Here is a 25347-nt window from a genome sequence, read left to right as displayed (position 1 = left end):
ACTGCTTGCCGGATTTTTCTCATGTTGTCATTATGTTCCAGTCCTCTTGAGACCCTTTGTGTTTTTTTTTTTGTGTTACTTTGGTTCTCAGTTTATGAAAGTAATCTACAAACTCAAATGATTATGTGTTCCCCTTGTCTGTGTTTAGGTCCTACACAAAAAAGAAAACATAAATAGGAAAATCACACCAAGATAGACTACGCAAAAATTACACTAATAAACTCAAAGCATAACATAACACTCTAGAAAGAAGATATATTTCAATGACAGTTGTGAAATGAAATGGAAAAGCATTATGTGTGAGGAATAAAAGAGAGTTTCAAATTAATTAAAATTATTAACTGTGTTTTACATCTTGCTTAGATTTTGAAAAAGCTTTTTAAGCCATCGGTGTGGCCAGCAACACATCTGATGAAGAAATGTGGGAAGTGATATCTTTACTGTGCGACACCTGCTGATTCTAGGCGGGTGATAGAGCTGGATGAATGTAGTTGTTTAGTTGGGTCCCGGCATGTTTGGTATTTTTTAATAAAACTAATAAGCAAAATGCTGCAAGGCAGTTATACACACACACACGCACACACACGCACACACACACTCACACACGCACACACACAACACACACACTCCAGTTAATAAGAGCCCAAATTCCACATACATTAGACTGGAGCTGTGAAATTTGAAAATACTGTGCTCAGTTTCCAGCTGGGCATCATTATAAGGACATCCAGACAAAATCATCAGTATTTACTGAAAACCTCAGGCAGATAAAACAAAAGTGCCGCAGTATTGTTCCGACATTTATTAGGGTGACTGCTGACCTTTCCACTAATACGACTCACTAAAATCCACGCATTCTGTAGATAACCAGGCACGGGAAACACATTTTCTTTTCTTTTCTAGTTTTTTTTCCCCCCGCTTATTCCTGTAAATAAAAGATGTAAATACATTTTTTTTTTCTCACTCTCTCTTCCTCCTCAGAGCTCCGAGTTTCTCCTTCCCCTTGGGTGGGAATGACAGGGATAACGGGAGGCTGATTATCACAATGAAATCATCCTAATTTTCTGCCTCGCTTGGAGCCGTGGGGCGGGCAGCTGCTGCCTCAGAGATCGTCCCGTCTGCCTCGTCTCTAATCATTGAAAAACACAAATTCTCGCTGACTGCAAACCTGCCAGTCCTTTTTGGACGGATAGGTGTGGGTGTTTTAGTTGGTGTGTACCGTCTGCACAGCTATGTGGGAATCAAATCCTGTTTTTAATGCGTCTTGTTTCCTTTATATGCCTCTGTTTTGGGTTGTTTTTGTTTTCTCAGTTTCCGTTGCGCCCATAATTAAAGGCTGCATAATTTCACAGAAACATTTAATTGATAAGAGGAAACAGCCATGTCTTCACAGGCCTGGGGGATTTAATCTTAATCAGTTTGTTATTTCAAGGAGTTGTTTTTTCTTTTTAAGAAAAGCTGCTGATAAGTGAGAGAGGAGATTGCAGAGCAAAGGAAATTTAAATCTCACACATACTTCAAAGGCAAACTCTAAGTCAGTAGTTTCACATGTGCCAATAAAATGATCCTAGATAAGCTTTCATACCAGCGAAATTCCCAAAAGAGATATAAGATGACTTAGGAGATGTTTCTCAAATCTGTTCCAAAAATCACCCATTCCTCAACAACGCTTCAGCTCAGTTATTTTACGCTTTAATTCGCCCAAGTACCAGAGAATTACAGACTAACGCAAGAGCAGATGGACCTTTAACTACAAAACGGTAAGAAAGTGAGAAATATTCATAAATACTCACTGAACTGAGATTCAGTACCAAATCTGGATCTTCCAATCTTGACCTGGAAAACTCTAGCAGGAAAATGTTCCCTCTTCTTCTTCTTTCCCACCAGCACAGACGGTTATTGACTTGAAACGTGACACCTCAGTTCAGCTGCCTCAAACTGGTTTTCCTTCTGATTTCATCTGACTGATCTGATAAAAACCATAATTGATGGAAAGTAATGCCCATAGCTCACTGTAGCAGTACAGTCTCTCAGAAGAACAGTAATCAAGTCTGCAACATGCAAAACCCTAGAATGCCACTTCTGTACTTGCATATATGAGTATTTGAACTTGTAACATCTGTGTTATGTCACACAGGCATATTGTTGAGACTATTCCTACTTCTGGAATAACAAGCATTTACACATAACACAAATCTTAAAATATTGTAGCAAGTGATTTGGAGGAATTATCTAGGAAAGGTTCTCTGAAATGAGGAAGATGTGACTGCATGTGTTAAAAATAAAGCAATTTTTACTTGGATCTATGAAAGTTTTAACACAGTTTTTGATTTGGGGAATTTGGCAATGTGTGGGTGTCTTCATTTTATTTTTATAACTTCCAAATACCTCAGTTGGTAAATGTTGGACTTTCTCAGCTCACGGTCTGAAGTAGACAAATCCTAATTACTCATCAGGTCATTCCTCAACTTCCATCATCAGGGTAATAATTACTGGGTTTAACATGCTTAAACATGGAACATCACACAGATGGATAAATGTTAATGTATTTATATAATGCATGGAAGTAATGAAATCAGGATTTCCATGCTGTAGGGTCATTTACAACTTTATTACCGTGCCTCACTAGGAAATATTTAGAGCTATCAGGACCAATGTGGCTTTTAAAATACCCTGTATATCTTTCTGAAAATACTTTATTAGCAGGATTGCTTAAGCAACAACAACAAATGCAGTGACATTGTGTTTAAAAGAGAGATAAATACCCAAAACTAAGATGTAAATGTGTCACAAGCTCTTAATTCCAGCTGTAAAAGAAGGAATGAACCCAGGAACTCAAAGTACTTTGACTTGCAAAAGTATTCATATGTTTTTAATATTTTCATAAACTCTATATAACGTTTTATGGAAATTTTATGTTATAGATAATCTTATAGAGTAACACAAAGTCAGACTTACGTACAAATTGGAAGAAAAAAGATACACTATTATTCAAAATCATGTCTGTATCTCTACATGCTTAATGTTTATATCTACACTCAAATCTGCTTTGGTCCAGTTCATCCTCTGCTTGCTCTTTATGCCTCTCCATGAACGTATGTTTCATGGAGAGGCATAAACCTGCAGCATAAACCTGCAGGTTCTGTACATTTAAGTCCAAACAAAGAAAACATGGTTGGGTGTGCACTTCAACAATGTTTTGTTTTCGCAGTTAAAAGCAATAAAAATGCATTAAGATAGAAATGTGGAGTTAATTTAAAGTATCTATAATGCTTTACTAAAAGTTATTTTTTGAAGGTGCTTTTAATCTGAACGTTGAGCCTCTTTGGATACATATTAAGTGATTTTTTGAGTAATTACTTTTAACTTTAAACTTAATACCTTTTACATTTAAATTCAAATTATTTGTTGTTACAATCTTTTAAACCACACGATGTGAAACTGAATAACTAAAATAAAATTATAGATCATTTTTTAATACGTCTGACTTCACAAACCTACACATTTCCCTTTTGTTGTTGTTGATGGAGGCAAATGTTTTGCTAGTGAATTTTCTCTTGGTTTCCACAGTTTTTGACATGTGACATTTCAGGTTTTTGGTTTTGAATGTCTGCAGCTGTCATTTAAGGTGCTGAAACGGTGAAATGATGCAGCAATTGTTGTCCGAGGTGCTGAATCCTTCACAGCTTCCTCCTAATAAAAGTGTGACTTGAGTGCTGCTTGCCTCTGCACTTTCACACGTCCTCTCACACCTTCCAGCAAAAAAAATAAAATGGAAGAAAGGGAGAGAAACCTCATTCTGAAAGGCCCTCTCAAGCAGTTTTTCACAATAAAGCTGAGAAATCCAACTGATTTTTAATAACACATAAAAGCTTCAGTAGATACGATCTAAACATAAAAAAGGGACAGTTTAAGTCCACTTCAGGTGGATTTTACATGACATTGTGAAAAGAAAATGCCTAAAGTAAACAGCTTGAGTCGCAGCTATTTCTTTTGATTTACTTGTATGCTTTATGTAGAAAATCACTTTAAAGCCCCTATGCATGTGTGTCCATGCAGTCCTCTCTGTTGGTCTGCATTAGAAAATGCACACATTCTTCTATAAATCTTTGCCTTGTGAGGATATTTACAGTTATGATTCATACACAATAAAGGAATACTGAGAACAGGATATATACCCAAATAGAAAAATTCTTTCATTAAACTGTTACAGTAAGTTTTACTTTTTTATCTGACTTTGCTTTTAAGCTGGACAATTATTCTGACTGTCAATGCAATTTTAATCAACTTCTATGTAAATAGCAACCTTCCTACATCATTATATTATAAAGGTTCATGTCAGGCATCCCAAGTTAATCTGAATTTCTGTGAATAATTATTAACACCAGAGTCAACGTATGCAGGTTAGAGTTAACGTTTAGAGAAATCCACCACAAAAACGAGGTTAAATTAGGATCCAGTTCAATAAAACAAATAGTATAAAATGTATATTTTCATTCATTAAACTTTGATCAATGCATGTAAATACATGTAACTAAAATAAAAGCAAAAACCTTTTATTAATTTCTTGATGAAATTATTGTTTCAGTTCCAGGTCAATGGTTCTTCACCCCATCTATAAATATTAACCAAGTAGTAAAATTAGAAACTTGCTCTCTATGGGTAAGTGTGGACAGTAATCTAGTGGAAGCAGTAGCTAGCTTTGACAAGTAGAATACCCTTTATCTGCGTGTGCATGTGTTTTGAAGGCTCCCATTTGAATGAATTATTTAGCTCCGAGTCTCCTTTGCTTATCCACGGTCCACTGAGTGCAAGCGTGTACCATTCTGCACCCAGTGGCTGAAAAGAGCCGCCTAGCTCACCATCCGCCTCTCTGCAGTGCAGTGACCCTGTCTCATCCTGTACTTCCACCGCGAGTGTATGTGCACAGGTTATATAAAAAAATAAATAAATTCCAAGTAAAGGGCAAGAAGTGCAAGGAAAGAGACAGACAAAAAGAGAAGCTGTACAGCAAGGAAATGTCCTCAGTCCAGGAAGGTCTGCCATCCGTGAGCTGGATTCCAACAGTCAAGAGTTAGCTGCAACGAATCATGTAAAATATTCATCCATGTGGTGGTCTCAATAATGTATAATCCCTGAATTTACCACCCAGAGCTGCGCAGCACTCTGCTATGACCTGACTGCCACCAAGCACTTCAAGTACAATGAATCAAAGATCTGCCTGCTTTTAAAATATGAAAGGGAAACCATTTCAAATTCAGATTAAGTGGCCCAAGCTGTCTTGAAGTTGTTGATTTCTGAGTCTTTCTTCCATTCTGTTACTGAAATCAAAGTAAAACAAAACAAAAAAGTTGTCCTAAAGCAATAGGAGGGTTAATTATGAGAAGAGGGATAAAAGAGCACAGCATTGTCCCGCTTGTTGACTTTTTCACTCTCTATGTTATTAGTTTGAGAGGCATTGCAGTGACTAGAGCCTGTTAGTGTTCCACGCATCAGACAGCTACAGTCCAAATATAGATTGAAAAGCCGGTGGATCTTTAATTGACATCCTCAATCTGTCACAGGCAGAAGACGATGTGACTGTCAGGCTGAAGACTGAGACAGATTGGTTACTGTGTGTGTCTGTACTACAGCTCCCCCTTCATCTCCACATTCAGCCTCCATCCATCCCTTAATCCGACTTCAGTGACACTCATGCTGCCAGGCACACACAGGAACTCGCATGCTTTAGCTCTGTCACCATCTCGACTACTCTTACATCTTGCGGAGACACGTGCAGCCTCTTTTTGTTCTCCTCGCCAACAAACACGTGTGCAGGAACACGTATGTGCATGCTCACTGACTCAAGTAGGGATTAAACTGAACTGTTGAGCTGTTCGGAGGCATGAGATGGGCCTACTCAAAGCCACAGTGACTCTATTTTACTCAGATGTTGAGCTGCCACTACTCTAAACGTTGAACACATTGGTGTGTGAGCGCCTGTTAGAGATGACGGCCCCTTTTAGTCTCACGAGTCACCTTTAAATGTGTGTAATTGAAGAATAAAGCATCTTCTAGATGCACGTTAATCCATGTGATTGTGTATCTTTTATATGCCACGACGAACTTACCTCTTTGCTTTACCAGAAAGTTTTCTGGAAACGATTCCCACAACAGTTCCTAGAATAATCATCATTTGAATATGCTCGTTTACATTATGCCCTGAAAGTATGTTTGTTACTACAGACACACAATTTCAAACTCAGTGAGTAAGCATGTAAAAATATCACAATTTCAACATTGATAAACCAAAGCAGACACCTTGGGAGCAGCGTGGCGCCCGGGTTTAAAGTGCAACCCACGAATCCAGGCCTTGTTCCTCGACACGACCGTCACAGGTTCGATGACCTTTGCCCCATGTTCTTCCTCTTTCTCACAACCCGCCTTACTGTCTCACACCTGTCAAAGGCCACAAGAGCCTACAAACAAAACAAACCTTTAAAAATAAAAAGACAAAGTGATTCTAGCTTGGAAATTCAGAGGAAGATTTTCATGAGCGAGTCCAGCTTGCAGCTACTCAGATCTTATTCATAGAAGAACGCTTCTACACCTTGCAACCATCTGCAAAAGAAGATGGAAAACTATCATATTTCATATTAACATATGTGTTTCTGTCTGGAGATATTTTGGGCATAGACCTGGAAAAATAAGCATCACAGCAGATTCACAAGAAAGAAAATCAGCAGCTTTATGAGCTGTACATGCTACTTGAATATAACAAAAAAGATAGAAAAAAGAGAAAATACAACAATGAAAACCAAAAACATAAAATGTCACTGATTATAATAATTTGCATGAAACAGTTTTATTGTTTCAAGTCATTTTACAGGTTCAGTTGTACATTTTGTGGTTAAAAGTGCCTCCATACACTGCAAACTCCTGTCCTGAATTCATATCCTGTGCACATATAAATATACTGGAAAACATGTCATTGTTAAAGGTTAAAGGTTAAAGGTTAGAGGCCAGCATGCATTATGCTTTTGTTTTTCTCTACAAGGAAAACATAGATAAACAGATCATTATCTTCTATCAGAAACCATATCTATATCATTATCATATCTAGAAAAGATCACATTGTGCTATAATTCCCAACTTGGTGTCATTACTGGACCAGATTGTGGTTTACTGAACTGGCCTACAACAACTAAGTGCTACTGCAAGGTAATTCAGAAGAAGTAACTTTCTTCTTCTTCTTTTTACTCAAATGTGTTTCCAAAGAGTTCTTGGAAACTGACATCTAAGCGGCTACGCCAAGAAGACTACAGTGGAAAGATGCCTCCAGTGGGAGCTCAAAGTAAAACACTGGAGAGGTAAAAAAAAATAAACAGAAGGGAGATGACGAGGAAATCAGGTTTCAGAAAATATGTGAGGAGACAAGATGGCAGCATTGCTATAGCATTGAATTGGCAGCTGAAAGGGCAAATAGATGAGGAATAGGGCAAATAGATGAGGAATAAAGAGGTGTGTTTCAGTCTAGGGAAATCTACAGAAGAGAGCTGAAAAGGATGGTTGATGATGGCACCCCAGACACAGAGAGAGGAAGTGACAGAAGCCAAAAAAAGAAGAACAACAATGTTCTTGTGCTTGTTTTGACACTGCTAAGTGCAGGATATTTCCCAGAGTAACTCAAGTAAGGTGTAAAGAAATTATCAGTAAGACAAGTAAAGCAGGGGGGAAAAAGAGAGGCAAGACAAGTTCTTCATTTGAAGAAGCTTATAAGTGGCTGGAGGAAAAGTCCCAGAGTTCCCAGCACACACACTGTCACAAAAACCCACAGGAAAATCCTGTCGATGACCATGGCAACGTACTTCCAGTCATCCTCCACCTGAAGAGAGAACGGAAAGGGCATTATGCAACATGTGGAAACTAGAATCTAAAGCAGATGCAGTCAAGAAAAAAGTTTATTCCCAATACATGGATTTCACAAAAAAACATGAGGTAAAACTACCTCGAGGTTAATAAAAGGCTTACGGAGAAAGTGTTGGCAACAGAAAATATCAAATACAGAAAATATTTCTGGAATAACTTTACTTTTTAGGTTGTTTGTTAGTTGGAAAGCCTTTTAGAGCTGTCCAACTAGAGAATAGAGCATTTTTCCCGGAGCTATATCTGGTTTTTCAGGTGTGCAAAATAAGCTTGTGATTATCCAGTGACCGTAATGCTATTATGCATTTTGAGGAAGCAGTTTAGCTATTCTCCAAGCCTCGAAGAAAGATGCGTGTTGCTGAGGAAGGATGGAGGCGACGCAGCAAAGATATCAGGACTATCCAGAAAGTGAGGACGACGGGCACAAAACCCCGCTTCTGGAACGAACAAGCAGCTTTAAACTCCAAATATAGCAGAGGGGAAATGCTTTCTACAGTGTTTACCAAGAAAAGTATAATTTTACTAACCACGCAGAAGTAACACACACTTCTGTATGCAAACTGTGAGAACAAAACGTCGTCTCTTAAATGTAGAGATTCTTGGTCCCAAAACAATATAAAACAGATTAAGGGCAGTAAATCAGTGCATGTGTGAATTCATATACTGTATGCTGCAATGATAACAGTCCAGTTTATTGGATAAGGATATGGCAAAAGGAGAAATTTTATTAATTTATTTGGTTTCCCCTTAAGAAACGCTATCATGAAAAAAGTATTTAATAGATTAGGTGATTTGTTTTTTTCTTTTCAGTGCTAAAAGGTCAACATGTGTTTTTTTTATATTATAAAATCAGAATTTTGTTTAGAGATCACATTCTTCTTCATGTTAGAAAACTTGATCTTTGTTACAAAAAATGTAATAAATTTAGTAACATTTTTTCAGAGATCTGGCTTTTGGTGTTTTGAGTTAGGCAGTTCTGACAAATAAAGCATCAAGTACCTGATCAATCAGCAAGCAAGTTCACCTAATGCCACTTCTTCCTATTTTCTGTCACAAAGTATTTATGCTCTTAAGTTGAGACATAAGTTACAGCCTTCAGCATCACACACATCACCCCAGTCACCACTGGATTAAAAAGCAGAAGAAACACCTGACCTCTTCTGTTTGTTTTCCACTTTTTACTCTCATTTCACAGGAAAACAGTAAATCCAGAACTGGAGAAACAGTAGTTTACACAGAACTGTTAAAGCCACGAGAAAATGTCATAAATAATATTGTCTTATGTTATAGGATAATGAGTCACCATAATATTTCTGAAGCAATTTGAGAGATCTGTAAAACTGCTTGTATTTAAGACAGAAATCCACAAAAAGTGAAATACTTGAGCATTGATTAAAGAGCTTATCACTGGATTGGAAAGACATACTGTTTACTAAAATGTAAATGTATTTTCTTTTTTCTAATTATTAACATCAAACTAAAGTTTTGATCATGTCGGTACAACTACTTGTTTTGGTTTAATGCCAATTGAAATTTATACATGCAAATACTGGACTTGGTCTAGAGATATTTATTATGGATTTTGTATTATGTGAGTTATTTATTCATTACTGTTTTCTTACATAAAATCTGTGCAGCATCACTTTAAAGCATCAACTTTCAACCGTCGCCCAGAGGCCTGTTCCCACTCCACACGACTTAACAGGCAGCTACTGCATACTCATTTTACAGTATTATTAGGTCTTCTCTAGAGAGAAATTTTGAATCTAATTAGGATTAGAAACTTAATACTAACATAAATAATCAACAGGCATGCCGAACTAAACGCCTGCTTATGTACCTCCTTGGCTTTGTTGCGTGTCCTCATGTTCTCTGCGATGTACTTCACGCTCTCGATGGCCTGCTTGATCTCCGGCGACACCACAGAAAAGGCAACGACAGCACTGACAGGCGACGAGGCGTTCAGAGGCCTCGGCGCCTTCGGGGGCTCTGACTCCGGAGGCCCCTGAGCCGGGTTTGCCTGGGGAGGAGGTGGAGGGACCATCGGTGGAGGAACGGGAGTCGGCACCTCCTTGCCCCTGTAGGGACACCTCCTGGTCATGTCGCGGTTAAGGTCACGGTTGACATCGCCATATTCCACACAGTTCATGGAGCCGCCAGCCGAGGAGGTCCCGCCTCCCCCCAAGCCACTATCCAGTGGCGGGCACGCCACGCCTCCAGTTATGCCCCCAACGCTTACACTTCCGGAGCTGCTTCCTCCTCCTACGCTGGTCTTTCTCTTCTTAATGCCTCCGCCGGTGACTCCTCCTCCTCCTCCTCCTGTCGCTCCTGTAATTCTGGCAGGTGACGAGCAGCTCTGGTCAATCGGCCGTCTCATCAGCATCACTCTGGGCAGCACCCCGAGGAACACCATCCTCACCCACTCGGGCATCGTGTGAGTCATCGGAGTGCGGTAGTGGACGTTCAGCACAAAGACGGTGATGACGATACTCAGAGTTACAAAAATCATGGTGAAGAGAAGATACTCTCCAATCAGTGGGATGACGAGCGACGTGGAGGGGATGGTTTCAGTGATGACCAGCAGGAACACAGTGAGGGAGAGCAGGACGGAGATGCACAGGGTGACCTTCTCCCCACAGTCTGACGGCAGATAGAAAACCAGCACTGTGAGGAAGGAGATGAGGAGGCAAGGGATGATGAGGTTGATTGTGTAGAAAAGAGGCAGGCGGCGGATGTAGAAGGAGTAGGTGATGTCCGGGTAGATTTCCTCACAGCAGTTGTACTTAATGTCGTGTTTGTATCCAGGTGCATCAATAATCTCCCACTCCCCGCTTTCCCAGAAGTCTTTCAGGTTCACCTGGAAAATGTAAGTTTAAAAAGAAGCTCTTCATTAGAAATGTGGCAATATTTAACAATTCAAGGGTATTTTTGTGTTGCATATGTGTCAGAAATAAACAAATATTGATGCAATAGAAATTGCCATATCAAATCTGATGAATAACAACAAAATCTCTCTATGTCTCCACACAAAATCAAACTTAATCGGTTCCAATACACAAAACATTTTCTCTATTATTGATCTGCATCATTAACATCCTTATAAGGCAGACACTTATTATTTTCTAACAATGTGAAAGCTGAACTGTACAACAATATTTTTCCATGTTGGTAAAATGTTATATAATGTAAAAGATTATAAAATCGATATTTTAAGGAATGTTTTTGGTAGGATGTGACAAATATGTATATTGTGTATAATGTGAGCTGTTTCTGCAATAACATGAAAAGTTTAGCGTTAGAGCAACAGAAGTCGTATGTTATAATCTGGTATAGCTTTATTTTTCACTTACATTGGTGGGATTTGTCCATTTATACAATCACATGAGCCATCTTTTTAATGCTAGTAGAAAAATATTGACTAAAAAGTATGTATAAAAACACAATACAAGATATATCCAAGATTTTTTTTTTCTTTTTTAATTTCTGACCTTTGAGCCAATGAGCACCAAGTCGATCTTTGCTTTGTCGTAGGTCCAGGACCCAAACTTCATAGAGCAGTTCTGGTAGTCAAAGGGGAAGTAAGTGATGTCCATTGGGCAGGAGGATTTGAATATAGCTGGGGGGACCCAAGTGATGGTGCCGTCAAACTTCAGCAGAGCTTTGGTCTTGTCTTCTACAAGGAAGTCACCAACAGCACTGTGGGAGAACATTTCTAAGGTTACTACATTTACTGTAAACGTCAGAGGATTTTGAGCCGACAACTGACAACGTAGCAAACACAAGAAAAAAATACCATCCAGTCTCACACAAACAAAAAATGTGGAATACTTGGCCTACGTTTTTTATCCTGCTGTTTTTATTGGTTTCTATTTAAGACTTATTTAACATTTTTTACAACAGAATTTCAAACAGACAAAAACGTAATCCTCCTATCATCTGTTTATCCAAACATACTTGTTGTATAAGACAATATCCGGTCTCCAGATTTTGTTGGATGGGACTCGTATGTACTCGATGCCGTCGAATTCAACAGGGGTCCATCTCAGTTTATAGTCGTTCCAAACCTGAAGGGTAGTAAAACAGAAACAGTTGACATTAGGGCTGTGTAATTTTAACGATTCTACGATATGTAGTGATATTTTTTTTCGATTTTTCATCCGCGAATATCGATATGTTAAATCCTACTTTGAGTTTTATGTCAAATCCACATGAATTAAATGACAGCTATCACACAGGACATTTTTTACCCAGTTGCACATGTACATTAAAAATGACATATAATGAAACAACCTGTTACAATTAATTAAATAATGACATGAAATAGATAAATTACATTATATAATATAAGTGAATAAGGCAAAAAAGGTTTCTTTTCTGCATAACCAAATACAAAAAGCCACGCAATTAACAATTAAACAAAGCAAATGTATAACAAAAACAACATTTATTACGCCAGCATTACACCATCAGTTCAATTAATTAAATCCAAGTCTATGGGACAGTCACAAAATGTCACCAAAGTCCCCCTGAAAGATTTCAGGGGGATTTGGTGGGGGAGCAATACACAAATTGTGTATTGCTCACAATTTGTATTGTGAGCAATTTGTATTGCTCACAATACAAATTGTATTGTGAGCAGAATATCACGTATCGCATTGTATTGTGAGACTAGTGTATCTCTGCAGCCCTACTCGATATGCTGATGAAACTCAAACAGCACAAAACATAGCGAATAAAAAACACAGCAGCACTTACATGTCTCAGCCACAGGTTAGTTTCCATAATTTGATTCACCTCATCCTATAGAAAGAATATAAATGCTGAACAAATAATTTATGACAGATCAAGGAGCCGACGGATGGATGATTCTGTGTTCTCACCACTTTAACAAGCTGTGATATGGACACTTCAAACTCCACCGTAACTGGATCAGACACATTCTCCACAGGTCGGATGAACTGGTTGTATCTTCGGAACAACCTTCGGAATAATCTGTCCTCTGCCTTGGATGAGAAGCAGCCTGGAAAAAAAAAAAAAAAACAGAGGGTGACGACGTTGAAAAAATTAACAGAAGATTAGCGAAAATGGCAAAAAGAAAAAAAGACTGCCACTTTACATTGACTGAGTCAAAGTGGGGCTTTGTGGAGCCGTCTGTGATTATCAGTGCCAGTAAATTAAACTTGACACTAATACTGCAGAAAGGTCACCGCTCCAAACAGATTTATTTTCAGTGTCTGCAAACAGAAAGTTATTATAGGGAGTCGAAGATTTTCTCACATCAAGGTTACATTTCCCAAGTATATGAGACAGTATCAGGCAGAAGCTGATGAAACTTTGATACAAATATGGTGGTCAATGATGTGTAAATCCTTATAAAATCTATATATTTCTTTGTCTTTTGATGTTATTTTTTTTCAAGTTAAATAAAAACAACTACAACAGAAACACAGAGTTGTTATGTTTGGCAAAAATAAACCGTCGTTCTGTTAAAATTACAGTTTTTTTTTATCCATCATGACCATTTGAGGCTGAGAACAACACCGGTGCACTTCACAAACTGTAGATGTCGTTATAAGGGAAACAATTTGATATGAGAAATACTGAAGAAACATCTCAATAAAAGCCAGAAGGTGGGGCTTGGGGACAAATGGCTCCGCCAGCGGGCGATGACCCTTATGGTTTTACCAAAATATTTTCAAAGTAGCTAAAGAACCAAAATGTAGTTTTGATGAGTCCATTAAAAAAACTTGATTTCAGTTAAATAGAAAACATTTGGTCCAACAAGCTCAAAAGTTGTGCCAACAAACCTGATCAGGAGAAAATAGGCAAAGTTTCAGCAAACTATTGTGAGAAGCTTGCAGAGGGGCAGCAAAAATGTTTGAATAAATTGGTAGTTTGACAAGTAATTCCCCAAAAATTGACAAAACATATGCAAAACTATTTATTTCAAAGAAAATAATAGAAATTTACAAAAAAAAAAGGTCTCACTCACTATTCTCACATTTAGAAAATTTTAAAAATGGTAATCGGAACTGACCTAAAAATGAAAAGTTTAATCTGATTTAATGTCCGAGCGTGAAAATGGAAACAATTATTTATTCGCCCCCATGTATGTAAATATATTTTTCAAATGTATGTAATGATATCATTGGAAAGTCAGAGCATAAGTTGAGCTCTATGAAGTCTTCAGCAGACTTTTCTTACTCAGTCAAATCAGATCGATTCCAGTTTATTCCTACAGCGTAATACCCATACAGAACATTTTAAAAACAAGTGATAAAACACCAAACTGGAAGGAGGTGGTGTAAAGAGGCCAGTGCAGGTGGGGAATGTTTCTTCTCTTAGCAGGCAAGGTGCTGAGCTTGCTGCTTAGCTTGCTGCTTTTGGTAAATAAAGGTTATTATCAGTCTGTGTGGAAAAACACAACATTCTGCAGGAGAGGTTCCTTGTTTATTCCCCAAAATTTCTCAACAAAATCATTGAAAAAAGCCTTATCTTTACTTCATCTTTCCCTTGAAACCGTCAGTCAGTAAGATCTGTTATGATTTACTATGCTGCAGTAATGACAATAGACTGACACACACTCTAACCATTTGTGTCCAAGCTGCACCTGTTTCAGTTTATTTTAGGAGAAATTGAGCAGCTTGTACACTATAACAAATCGATCCTTTTACTTCACCTGCACAAGTAGCTATGCACATATTGACCATGTTAGGACTCATGTGGTAATTTATGGAATTCAGCTGATAATTTAATGATGACTTTATTTAAAATCTGACAAAAACTTAAACAAGTCTAAAAATGGAGCTCAATTATAGAAGTTCTTATGTGAAGCCTTGCCAAACAGTCTCTTCTAATGCGATATGTTTGCATTTAAAACCGTGACAGAAAAAGGTCTGTTCTCTCTCTTTTCTTGCACGATGGTGACAGAGCATTTCGCTGCTGAACTGTCCATCTCTATCAGTAGAGGATTTCAGTCAAAGCAGGAAAAACAGCCTCTGCAGAGGTGAAGACTGAGCCGACGATCAGATTATGAAAAACTGTCACAAGTAATGCTTGTGGTGGCACACAGACCTGCGTCTGTCTGAGCAGAAAATGTTGGGACAGCATGCAGCCACGCCACCGGAGAAAAGTTATAAACTCTGGAGACGGATCCACCAGGGCTTCTCTCAGCTCCAACTCTTACTTTAAAATAATCTGATCTAATTAACTTTTATAATATGTTCATAACCCCTTGATTATGTTCTCTAAACTCGACACTGAATACCATCTGTTTGACTTTTAGTGTCTTTGAACAAAATCACTTCTGCGTGTAAGACACAAACATGTTGAAAATCTAAACATGAAATTTCCCATCATAGCTTTCAAGTCAAGTAGAGATGTGCATATCATTGAAGGCTTTCACATCAAAAAAGGCTCTTTATTTGCTGCGTGAGTCAGTAAAGAGATGAACATTTTTTAATAAAAATGATAAGGAGATCAAATTTGATTTGCAGAGATATAAACAGTCACTAAAGAGTTTTTTTAAACAACTAAATAAAACATTAATTTATTATTGAGTCCATTTATGCTACACAAATCAAAAAGATTCATTTTAATATTCTCCTTTACTTATCATGCTTTTCTCTGCACAATCTTATATTGTGCATCATGTTTCATACTAATATAAGGAGGAAATGCTGAAAGTACTTCAGCTTACACTACTCTTTTTTTTAAAGAAAGTATTAGCTATAATTAAAAATAAAAGTCTTTAATGTCAACTGAAGGAAGTAAAGGTGTAGCCAGATTTTGTTTAACATCAAAACAATTGCAGTTAAGATCTTTCATCATGAATAGTATAAAATATAACAAAAACAAAACAGTCTTTTTTTGTGTGTGGTGGGCTTCGGTCTCATTCCCAGCAGTGTTGGGTTTATTATTCTTCTCATATGGCTGATGTTTACCAAAGCATTCTCAGATAAAACTGGGCTGCCTGAAGAAGTTCACTTTAATCAAATCTGAACAATGTTAGAGGAACCTTTGTATTGAAATAGATGTGATGTCCGCTGTTCATACAGTAAAGTCGTAAGCATTTCTAATGAGAGTATCGTGATGAGCATCTTCCAGACATCCTGAATCAGTTCAATTGTTCACGTTCTCAAAAAGTGACCGACTTGCCGGAGCAAGAAAAGTCCGTTAAGAGATGAACTGTGTGAATCTGCACAGATCTGGTCTGATAACAACGAGCTCTGATGTTACAACAAGCCTCAGCTCACCTCAGGGGGGGGTCAGTTTCATTATGATGCCTGAGCAAACCAAACAATAAGATCACATGACTGCAGGCAACATGCAGGCCACCAAAAAGGACGAAAGCAGAATCCATTGGTTCTGCATCAAGCAGCAGAATTTGCAGTAGCTGTTTGATATCACTAATTTAACAATCAAATTTAATCTGGTGTAAAATTTGATTTGAATTTTATTCAACAAAGGAGCTTGCTTGCGATAAGTAATGAGACAGGCATCTCTAAAAAGCTAATAAAACAACGTAAAAGTAGCATCAGTTTTGAAAATAAGATCTTGTGTATTTATTTAAATTATTTTTTTTTTCCCTTCTCAAAAATCTTAAATAATTTCTGACCTGGTTTTCGAATGCTTCCACGATGATTTGTCTTGGTGACAAACTCCAAGTCTTTGAAGTTAAAAGGGCTCCTTGCCATCACCCTAATTTTAACATTTTCAAAGCATTTTAAAAATAGGAATTCAATGCACAAGTTTGAAGTTATGGGGGATCTTCCCTTATCCACACCCAGTCAAGATTATAATTATCAAACAAGCGTCAGATGTAATTCTGGCAGAAATCATCACTTTTCTTGGCCGAGTTGGTAAAGCTTGTGTAATGGCTGGAGCCACATTTTTAACCATAAAATTTAAGTTGCGATAAGTTTATTTATTTTGCCATTTATTATCACCTTCTTATCACTGTACTTCTTTGTAGACCAACTACTTTCAGCAAACCTTGTGTAATAGACGTATTGGTCACAATTAAAAAAACTGAAAAATAAAAATGGTTGGTGCAATAAGGGAACTAAAACCACTAACATCTCATTAATGTGCTGCTGTAAAGTCTATAAGTTTCCTGAGGTCACTGGCTGAGGCGAGCTGCTCCTTAAAACTTTAATAAAATGACGTTTCTCTGGAGACACTTGTGTAATTTCAGCTCTTGGTACCTGCCTTAAAAGCTGCCCGCCGCTTGCTGATTTGCTGCTGCGCCAGAACCTTGGTAAAGCCTGTAATTGGCTGAGGGAAATCCAGGGCAATTATAATCAGTCAATTAATTGGACCTTTTGTTCTTTGTTGCATAGAAAAAGTTAAAAAAAAAATCCTCTCTTGGAACAGTAACTCCCCTAATTCCCTGTACTTGTTTTTATTATTTTTAAGGGACAATCTTAAGTATTCTAGGATTAAGAGTGTTAAATATAACCTTTTCTCTCCTTTACCCTTCAGATGATTGTGTGTAACTTTTCCTGCTTACATTTCCCTGATATGTAAAGTAAGGCTTAAGTGTGTGCAGTAATTCAAAACCAAGCATTTGAAACCTGCTCATGCATGAATAAATACATGCATAGTCTGAGAGTCCTCTGAGTAATCAAAGAATAAGCTAAAATAATGAGAAAATAAGGTCTTATGTTTACTCTACTACTCTAAGCATTCAGCGTGTGAAGAAAAGTGAATTTTCAAAAATGCAGACAGAGCATCTGCATAGTGATGCAAGAGCTCATTCAGGGAACCACAGTACCAGATAAATAAAGAAATTTGTTCTAACGCTGTTTACTTGAAGCTACATATATTCATATGACACTGAAAAGCAAGGCAGAAAATACTGTAATGGTGTATCAATAAGCAGTGTTTTTCATTTAGACTATGCGATTACATTTGATCAATTTATTAATGTCTTGAATTAACAAATTTTTATGTAAGAAAATACTTAGTTGGCCTGTCTGACGATTTGAATTGTTTTATAACATCAACTGAGTCTTTTAAAATGGCAAGACATTGAAATTTAATATGTCTGTCATAATAATTTTAATATATACATTTTTATATTATTCTTTGGCACCTCAGTTGTCATCGTGAAGAGATTTAGTTTTTTTTTTATAGTATAAACTGAAACTGATGTTAGTTAACTCACTGTAGCATGTAGGCTTTGTAGATGATATTACAATTAAACACAAAAGAAGATAGAAACCGCATTCCATGCTGACGCTTTATGATTTTCATAATATTCTGTCGGTGATTAGTGTGCTGTTATTAACTTTAAAACATACATTTTTCAGGAGACAGATTGTCAAACATTTCTTTATCATAATCATCTTTATCGTCACTCTTAACAGCTCAGATTTCAACACATTATCATTTTGATCAGAACTGTTTTTGTCTCTGATGACGAAAATCACATGAAATTAGCCTGAGAGTCACATTTCAAATTACAAAACAAGTTTTTTCTTGTTTTCCTTCCCCTTCTTTATGATGTCAAATTGAAAGTTCTTGGTTCTGGAGCGGCTGGAGCCAAGCCAAACAATCAAGCATTTCTCTTTAAGGAAAAGCAACATTGATTGAGACTTAGCAAGACAAACAGTGAGTGCTTTAGTTTCTCTCGTGGCTTCAGGAGGAGCGAGCTGCAGAAGGACCCACGGCCTGTGGGAGACTCTTTGGTCAGACATGCGCTTAACAGGATGAGCCTGGGAGCCTGTGGTGGACAGTCTGAAGGAACTAATTACCCTCCAAAAATACACCACTGACAGAGAGCGAGAGTATATGGAGAGGGGATACAAAGACAGAGGGAGGCAGTGGCACGAGGAGATAGGAGGAGAAAATTGACAGCAGAAACGTGCAGAGAACAGCCAGATAGCATGGGTCTCCTCTCCAGGGGATTCGATGGCCTGACTTTGACACGCTCAGTGACGCAAAAGAGGATCCACGGTGATTACTGCATTAGCCATGACCATCCAAATGAGCACGAGCTGCAGTACGAGACTCTTCATATAGGAGAGCCTGATCAATATACGGCCTAGTAAATTGTATGATTGTGAGCACAGCTCCCTTTTAATGCCATTATTCCTGCAATTCAACAGTTCAACCTGTGTTCTGATTTTAAAAGGAAAAAATATATATATATTTGTAAATTCTAAAACATCTTTGTTGACATCTTTGCAGATATTTTTCTCAACCTATCTGTTGTTTTTATCATAAAGGACTAGTTAGTAACTCTGCGAACTGATCCAGCCAATTCAAGCTCTGAAAAAAATGTTCAGATTATAGCTGCAATTAGAGTTTAAAATGTGTTTTCCTAGCACTGATTCTCAAGTTCGTGAATGTTTTGTTTTTCTGAAAGGACAAGAAGAAGAAATCAACACTGTCATTTATAAACACTGACAGCTCATCTGTTTTGCAGATAAAAGGGAGGGTAGACATAATGTAAAATTTAACTGTGCATGTTTAACCTTTCAAACTTTGAGACATTATGAAGCGGGTTAGTCAAATTAAGAAGATTTTTTACAGTAACGTATCAGAAGCCTGTTTAAAACGCGTAAACCCTGCAGAGCCATGGAAACACCAGCGGGGAATCCGTACATGTCATATCTGTCTTCGAGAGACGATGGATCAGGCTTATCTATCACGTCTGTCAGTCACACTGACTGAATCAGGACTCAGGGAAGATGTTGAGTCTCAAAGTCACAGCAAATACAAAAGTTTGCTCCTGTTTTTAGATCTTCAGATATGCAGATGTCTTTGTTGTATAATCCTTTCAATGTCTCTGAAGCTCTTTCTTTTTCCTATTTTTTTCCACTTTGCTGCACACATGTTGAGAGTCTCCTCCTGAAAGCGCAGATCACCATACACCCACGATCTTTAATTTGCTTTGAGTTTTGAAATTAGTGTCCATAAATTCTTAAGAGTGGCAGCACTACAATAAATGACACTCCTTCAAAATCCAGTGCATCTGCCTCCAAATCTCTTAATTATTACACAGACGCCCATCTGTGCGTTTTGCAAAGAAGAAAAGGCAAAATATGCAGTCAGTCTATGTGCAAAGCCAGTGGATCTTTAGCTCAGAATATTGTACTGTTTTATTCATTTTAGTCTTTCACTGTTTTTTATGATGATTATTATGTTTCATCACAAAGACAAAAAGATCACAGGGTTCATATGCAGACTCAGGATTTTGTGACCCTGTTTCATTTGATTGCATCAAATTTAGTTTTTTTTTTTTTTAACTTCTTCAAGTGCTTGGAAACCTTAGATCTTTTGAGTCAAAGAAGAAGAAAAAAGATCATTCATAGATCTGTTGTTCTTCAACTGCATGTTATTCATTACCATTTCTGCTCCCTTTTAACATTTCCATCATTTTCCATCATTTGCTGCATTTATCAATCTGCCATCCACTTCTAAGAGTGAGACGTTTGATTTCTGGAGAGCAGAATGTAATTATGATCTTATCACAAGAGGACAAGCTTTGTTAGACAGAGATTAAAAAAACGCTGATTACCACATTATCTTAGAAAATGTGTAATAATATCAGGCTAATGAGATAATTGGCTTGTGATCTTGAGATATGAGTATTTAAACATCACTATTCTCTGAACTCAACAGGAGTTCTCACAACCATCACTAGAACAACATATTTAAAAAAAAAAAAAACACATAGAGGTTGCAAACTTCACACGGATCAAAGCCAACTAGATATTTTTATGAATACTGAGAAAACTGAAGACAGTTTAGACAAAACTCCTTTTAAAAAAATGTGATTTATATCTTTATGAATTGAAGATTAAAGAGTACATATAATTTGCCAGGTTAGTCAAGTCAGAAGGAGACCGAAGATGCAAAAGGTTGAGAGTTTCAAAAATATGTTTGTTTTTCAACCAAAGGCTGACGTTTAAACAATGTTTTTTCTGGAGGAATAAATTCACTGACAGCAGGATTTATATGCAAAGAAAGCAACTGTTTTTAACAGGCTATTTAAGGAACAGAAGCTGAAAAGTTTGGCCGCCATCTAAGGCATCTCATTTAGAAAAAAAACAACAAAAAAACTCTTTCTTTTTTACTTTCTTTACTGCCATCCTGAAATGTACCCCACGCAATTCCCAGCATAAAAGAGCAGGGTGTCCTAGAGGAGTTTGACAGTCTTGAAGAAGATGTGAGTTTGGGTCTTTAGGTCTGAGGGCACCATGATGTTTAAGCCCGTCCATAGGAAGGTGGAAAAAATTGTTTGCCCGTGGTGGCTACACACCATGTGTGCACCAGCGTTTGGCTGCAATAATCACATGACAATCGCGTTAAGAGGATCCTCAAGCTGCCTCACAGCCACACACTAGCATACACACACACACACACACACACACACACATGCACTGGTTGCCTGTCAGGCTTTAATGCAACTATATTGCTTCTGGGAGAGAAACCAGAGAGCTTTTCTGTAGTGCACAGCAAAGCTCAGATGAGCATTTAAGTCTTTGGAGCCAATATAGTAGGTGATAGCAGGACGAGGGCAGACAACCCTACACAAGAAAGCTTTGATAAGCGTTACAGAGACTCGATCAAAATCATTTCTACGATACTGAAAGAAAAATATCCGTCTGATTCTTGAACTGCAACCAAGGCAGCAGATTCAAAGCATTCACTTCTAATGAGTTGTGCGTTTTGTTTTGGTTTGTTTTTTATTTTAATTATCAGCAACCTGCAGCTCCTGTTCTCTGGGGCCCAGCTAGTTCGGCGGAGGCAGATCCTCTTTGCACAGTTAACATGCAGCCACAGCCTATTAAAATGCACAGTGAAGTGAGATAAGGGGTCAAGCATAAACTACAATGCGGATTAGATGAGGAAAAATGCAGGCGTGGCTGAACATCTCCCTCAGCTATTTTGTGCTGGAGATGATGCAGGCGAGAAGCTGCAGGGAAATGCATTATGCAGTCTATCTCTAATCACTGCCTTTCAGACCTGAAGGAACCCATCCTGTCCTAGAATATGCTGATGCACGCCGCCAATCTGTCCCACAGGCTGAAACTTTGTTTTGAATGTCACATTTCCAACAAACACCTCCGTATTTAACGAGTCTCTTAGTCCCTTCCTCTGAGCCACTTCAGTCAGATTCTATTTTTAAATAAAATACCCCAATCCCATGAACCGCGGCTCAGCATCTCCTCTGTTTTGGGGACAAACCACCAGATCCTGGATAGAACGAGACAATACCTTTTGAAGCCCACAAAGCACATCCCCACTGGGAGTGAATGTGTATACAGTATGTATATCAGTGGATATTTTGAAGTAATTCCTCTGAATGAACGGTTGCTATTGAAAATGACACAATAGAGATTGACGAATAAAAGGACAAAGCAACAACACAATACACTATTTGTTTCTCCTTTTTTTCCACTAAAGTGCTAAATTAAAAACTTCCACTGAGGAAAAACTGTGTTTAATCTCTACTGAGCAAAATCTGTCCTCCTCCGAGAGCACTGACACTGTCGCACTTTCAAGGCATCGCTTTTCTTCTGAGATTCCCTGAGTTCAAGGACAAACCCGCAGCAAGTCTGTAACGCTAAGGAGAATGACAGAAGAGTATGAAAGAGGAAGTCGGGAGAGTTTATCCCACAGATTGTGTAAAGGAAACCAATCCTACCTTCAACTACGTTTCTGTGTCAGGTTACAGGATGTGAGAAGACACTGACTTTCACACAGCAGACATGGCATGAGCACATAGAAGCACTTAAAGCTGCTCCCAATGGGAGATCTGCAGGCACCACATCTGGAACAGACTTGCAGCTGCACGCAGGGCTTTGAAACTGAAAAAATTACACTGACGCTCAGTACATAATGTGTGAAACTGAAAGAAATAACACATCTGTCCCGTTCTGAAAATCCAAAAACAACCCGTATGATCTGTGGAGTTGTACATCGCAAACAGGATAACATAAAGTAAAAACATGATATGTACAAAGTAAGAACTCAGCCTGCAGCTCAAAATTTCTCTAATCTGTGCATCAAGAAACACCAGCTAATTTATTGATGGTTTATTCTCACATCTTACATAAAATTACTCTTGACATTTTCATGTAAGCTTTTCATTTAGCTTGCTAATGCAATGTCCCTTTTTTCTGCCAAGGTAAATGGTTATTGCAGTTCTCACGTCTGGATATTATTTTTTATCTCCCTTGACAACTCACTGAATGTCTAAGAAAATATGATCAAGTATAGGTGAGAAATTGTTTTGCTCTGTGAAAACATATTTTCTGTTTTACAGATTTCTTCAGGTTTTATCTATTCGGTCATACCTACATTTTTTCTAATCAGGCATATTAGAAATAAAAAAAAAACAGCCATATGACAACCAACATGAAAAAATGTAAAAATGTAAAAATATGTGATACAGCTGTCAAAGGATGAAAGCAGGAAAGAAGAGAAACTAATTAAGACAAAGGGAGGTGAACTAAAGCTCAAAAGGAACTACACACCAAGAGCAAAATATTAACACACATCTAGGAGAAATAAACACAAATGTACAAAGAACAAAACACAAGAAGAGACTAAAGGAATTAACTAAAACGGCCATCTTCCCAACACTGAAAAAACAACTGACTAAGGAAATACTTATCAAACATAAATGAAAAACAAGAAAATGATCAAAACACAAAAGAAAACCTAAACTAAGGTAAGAATCATGACACCATTAGCAAAAACTGCAAATGAGTGTTTTTTACCTCTTTGGAGAACTTGACTGAGTCGCCCTTTCAGAAATATTTCAGTCATTTTAACCCAGCATCGCTGTAGAGTATTGAAAATAAACAGCCTGTTTGAAGTCATTCATAAAGTCATAAAGTATGAGTTTCAAGCCAGCGTGAATGTTTTCTCAGCTAAAATCTAAAATGTGGCCTTCATGAAAGAGTGACAAGAATAAAATTTGTTTGAAAAAAAGCACATGATGCTGTTTTTTTTGGGGGGGAGAGAGGTTTCCAGCAGCGACAAGAAAGCTTCTAAGAGTTGAGGGAAAGATTGATGGCAGTCTAAGAATAAAAAGTATTGAAGGTTTAAGAAGACTTGAGACTGAGATGGAAACTCACCTTCCAGCAGAACAAAGACCCCAAACAAAAAACCAGAGCAACAATAGAACAGTTATAGTCACAACATAATGATATATCAAAATGGCCCAGTCAAAGTTCGGTCCTACCAAATGGGAAAACTTGAAAAATTATGTCTATAGACCCTTTTCATGTAATCTGTCTGATCTTTTTATTTACCAAAGGAAAAGCTGGTTGAAGCGTGTCTTGCAGCTGTAAATGTTGCAAAAGGTGATTTTAAAAAGTATCAACTAAAAGGACCTGAATGTTCATCCTCACTGTATTTAATGTGCAACACGTTGTGTTCATTTATCAAATGAAACACAATGAGGTTAGTGTTTAAAAATGTGGAAAAAGTGTTCAGAGGACATGGATAGTTTTGTAAGGCATGTCCCTATAAAACTGCTATAAAAGACTGCAGCAGGACAGATATTAAGATATAAAACAGTCATCATGTTGGGCATGGACGTTTGTTTTATACGAAAGCAATAAATGTTTAAGTAACAATAGATTCATCACCTTGACGTTTGTCTCTTTTGGTAGACTACTCCCAGTTCCAGTTTCATTTCAGACCTTATGTCTGAGCTATCAAGAGCTCTAAGAGCAGCACTACATAAACAAACCTGGAGCTGCCAGGTTTCATGATTTTATTCAGAAATACAAAATACTACCTGCATGCTTTCTAAATGGGACAGAACATCTTGCATTAAAATGAGAACCTGTCCTCATTGTGTTGCTTCTGCGCCCCTGAACTCCCAGAGGAATTTCAGGATGTCCTAACTCGCTTTTGGAGCTATTTGTCACCGTCAGAATCCCTTCTTGTGAGAAATGCAGCACGACGTGGCTCCTGAGCTGAAGTTAACTTTTGCCAAAAAGAAAACCTTACAACTTATTTCTCCATGTATGCTTATTCAGAGTAAAATACAAAACCATTCATTTTTACGTAAGAGAGCAGAAGAGTTGACTTCTTACGTTATTGTTTTTTTGTTTTTTTTTACAAAGAAAAAAAAACTGGGGACCTGTGAGATAATCAGGAATACTTGTTTGCGTCTCGATCACAAAAGGAGCACAGTCTCTTCTTACCTTGCGCTGCGAGGAGCACCAACAGCAGGAAGACTGGTAGTTTACCGAAGAAATTCATCGAAACATCTGAGCCTGGCGACACCTTAATTGGATCAAACGTGGTCTCGGACAGCGGGTTCCAGTCTCTGTTTGCCTCCAGAGGTCTGTGAAGCCTGAAGATTCCGCTTTTGCGTTCCTTTACGCGTGGAGAATGGATGCGCTGCGCAGACATGGACAACCAGCTTCTCCTCGTCCCGCCTCCCCTCCACCGTCCCCAGCTCCTGCT

The 25347-nt window shown here is 37.9% G+C and overlaps 1 protein-coding gene across 2 annotated transcripts; it reads right to left on the bottom strand.

Moving 5' to 3' along the window:
* Positions 1-1865: 1865 nt before the first annotated feature.
* On the bottom strand, positions 1866-25347 carry LOC103147502 (neuronal acetylcholine receptor subunit alpha-3-like). 2 transcript variants are annotated; one of them, XR_001663911.1, is made up of 8 exons: positions 25083-25347; positions 12786-12925; positions 12661-12705; positions 11860-11969; positions 11394-11601; positions 9746-10762; positions 7220-7864; positions 1866-1875 (listed from the first exon to the last, which is right to left on the bottom strand). XR_001663911.1 is itself a non-coding variant. In XM_007565882.2 (7 exons), exons 1-7 carry the CDS (start codon positions 25291-25293, stop codon positions 7739-7741), a joined length of 1857 nt encoding a protein of 618 aa, XP_007565944.2. In that variant the 5' UTR covers positions 25294-25347; the 3' UTR covers positions 6815-7738. The 2 variants fall into 2 exon arrangements, 1 of the variants encoding a protein (XP_007565944.2); XM_007565882.2 differs by lacking the exon at positions 1866-1875 and having other exon boundaries at positions 6815-7864.

The sequence above is a fragment of the Poecilia formosa genome, unplaced genomic scaffold (genome assembly GCF_000485575.1).
Source record: "Poecilia formosa unplaced genomic scaffold, Poecilia_formosa-5.1.2 Scaffold183, whole genome shotgun sequence".
Classification (NCBI taxonomy): Eukaryota; Metazoa; Chordata; class Actinopteri; order Cyprinodontiformes; family Poeciliidae; genus Poecilia; species Poecilia formosa.
The sequence above is the reverse complement of the archived record's forward strand: the minus strand, read 5'-3'. Positions and strand labels throughout refer to the sequence as shown.

Bases quoted from the DNA above. Each gene is read 5' to 3' on its own strand.
- LOC103147502 (XM_007565882.2), bottom strand. From the start codon at position 25,293: ATGTCTGCGCAGCGCATCCATTCTCCACGCGTAAAGGAACGCAAAAGC. The intron at 12,926-25,082 runs GTAAGAAGAGAC...TTTTTTTTCCAG, and splicing joins GGTGCTCCTCGCAGCGCAAG to GCTGCTTCTCATCCAAGGCA. The intron at 10,763-11,393 runs GTCAGAAATTAA...TACATTTTCCAG, and splicing joins TGGTGCTCATTGGCTCAAAG to GTGAACCTGAAAGACTTCTG.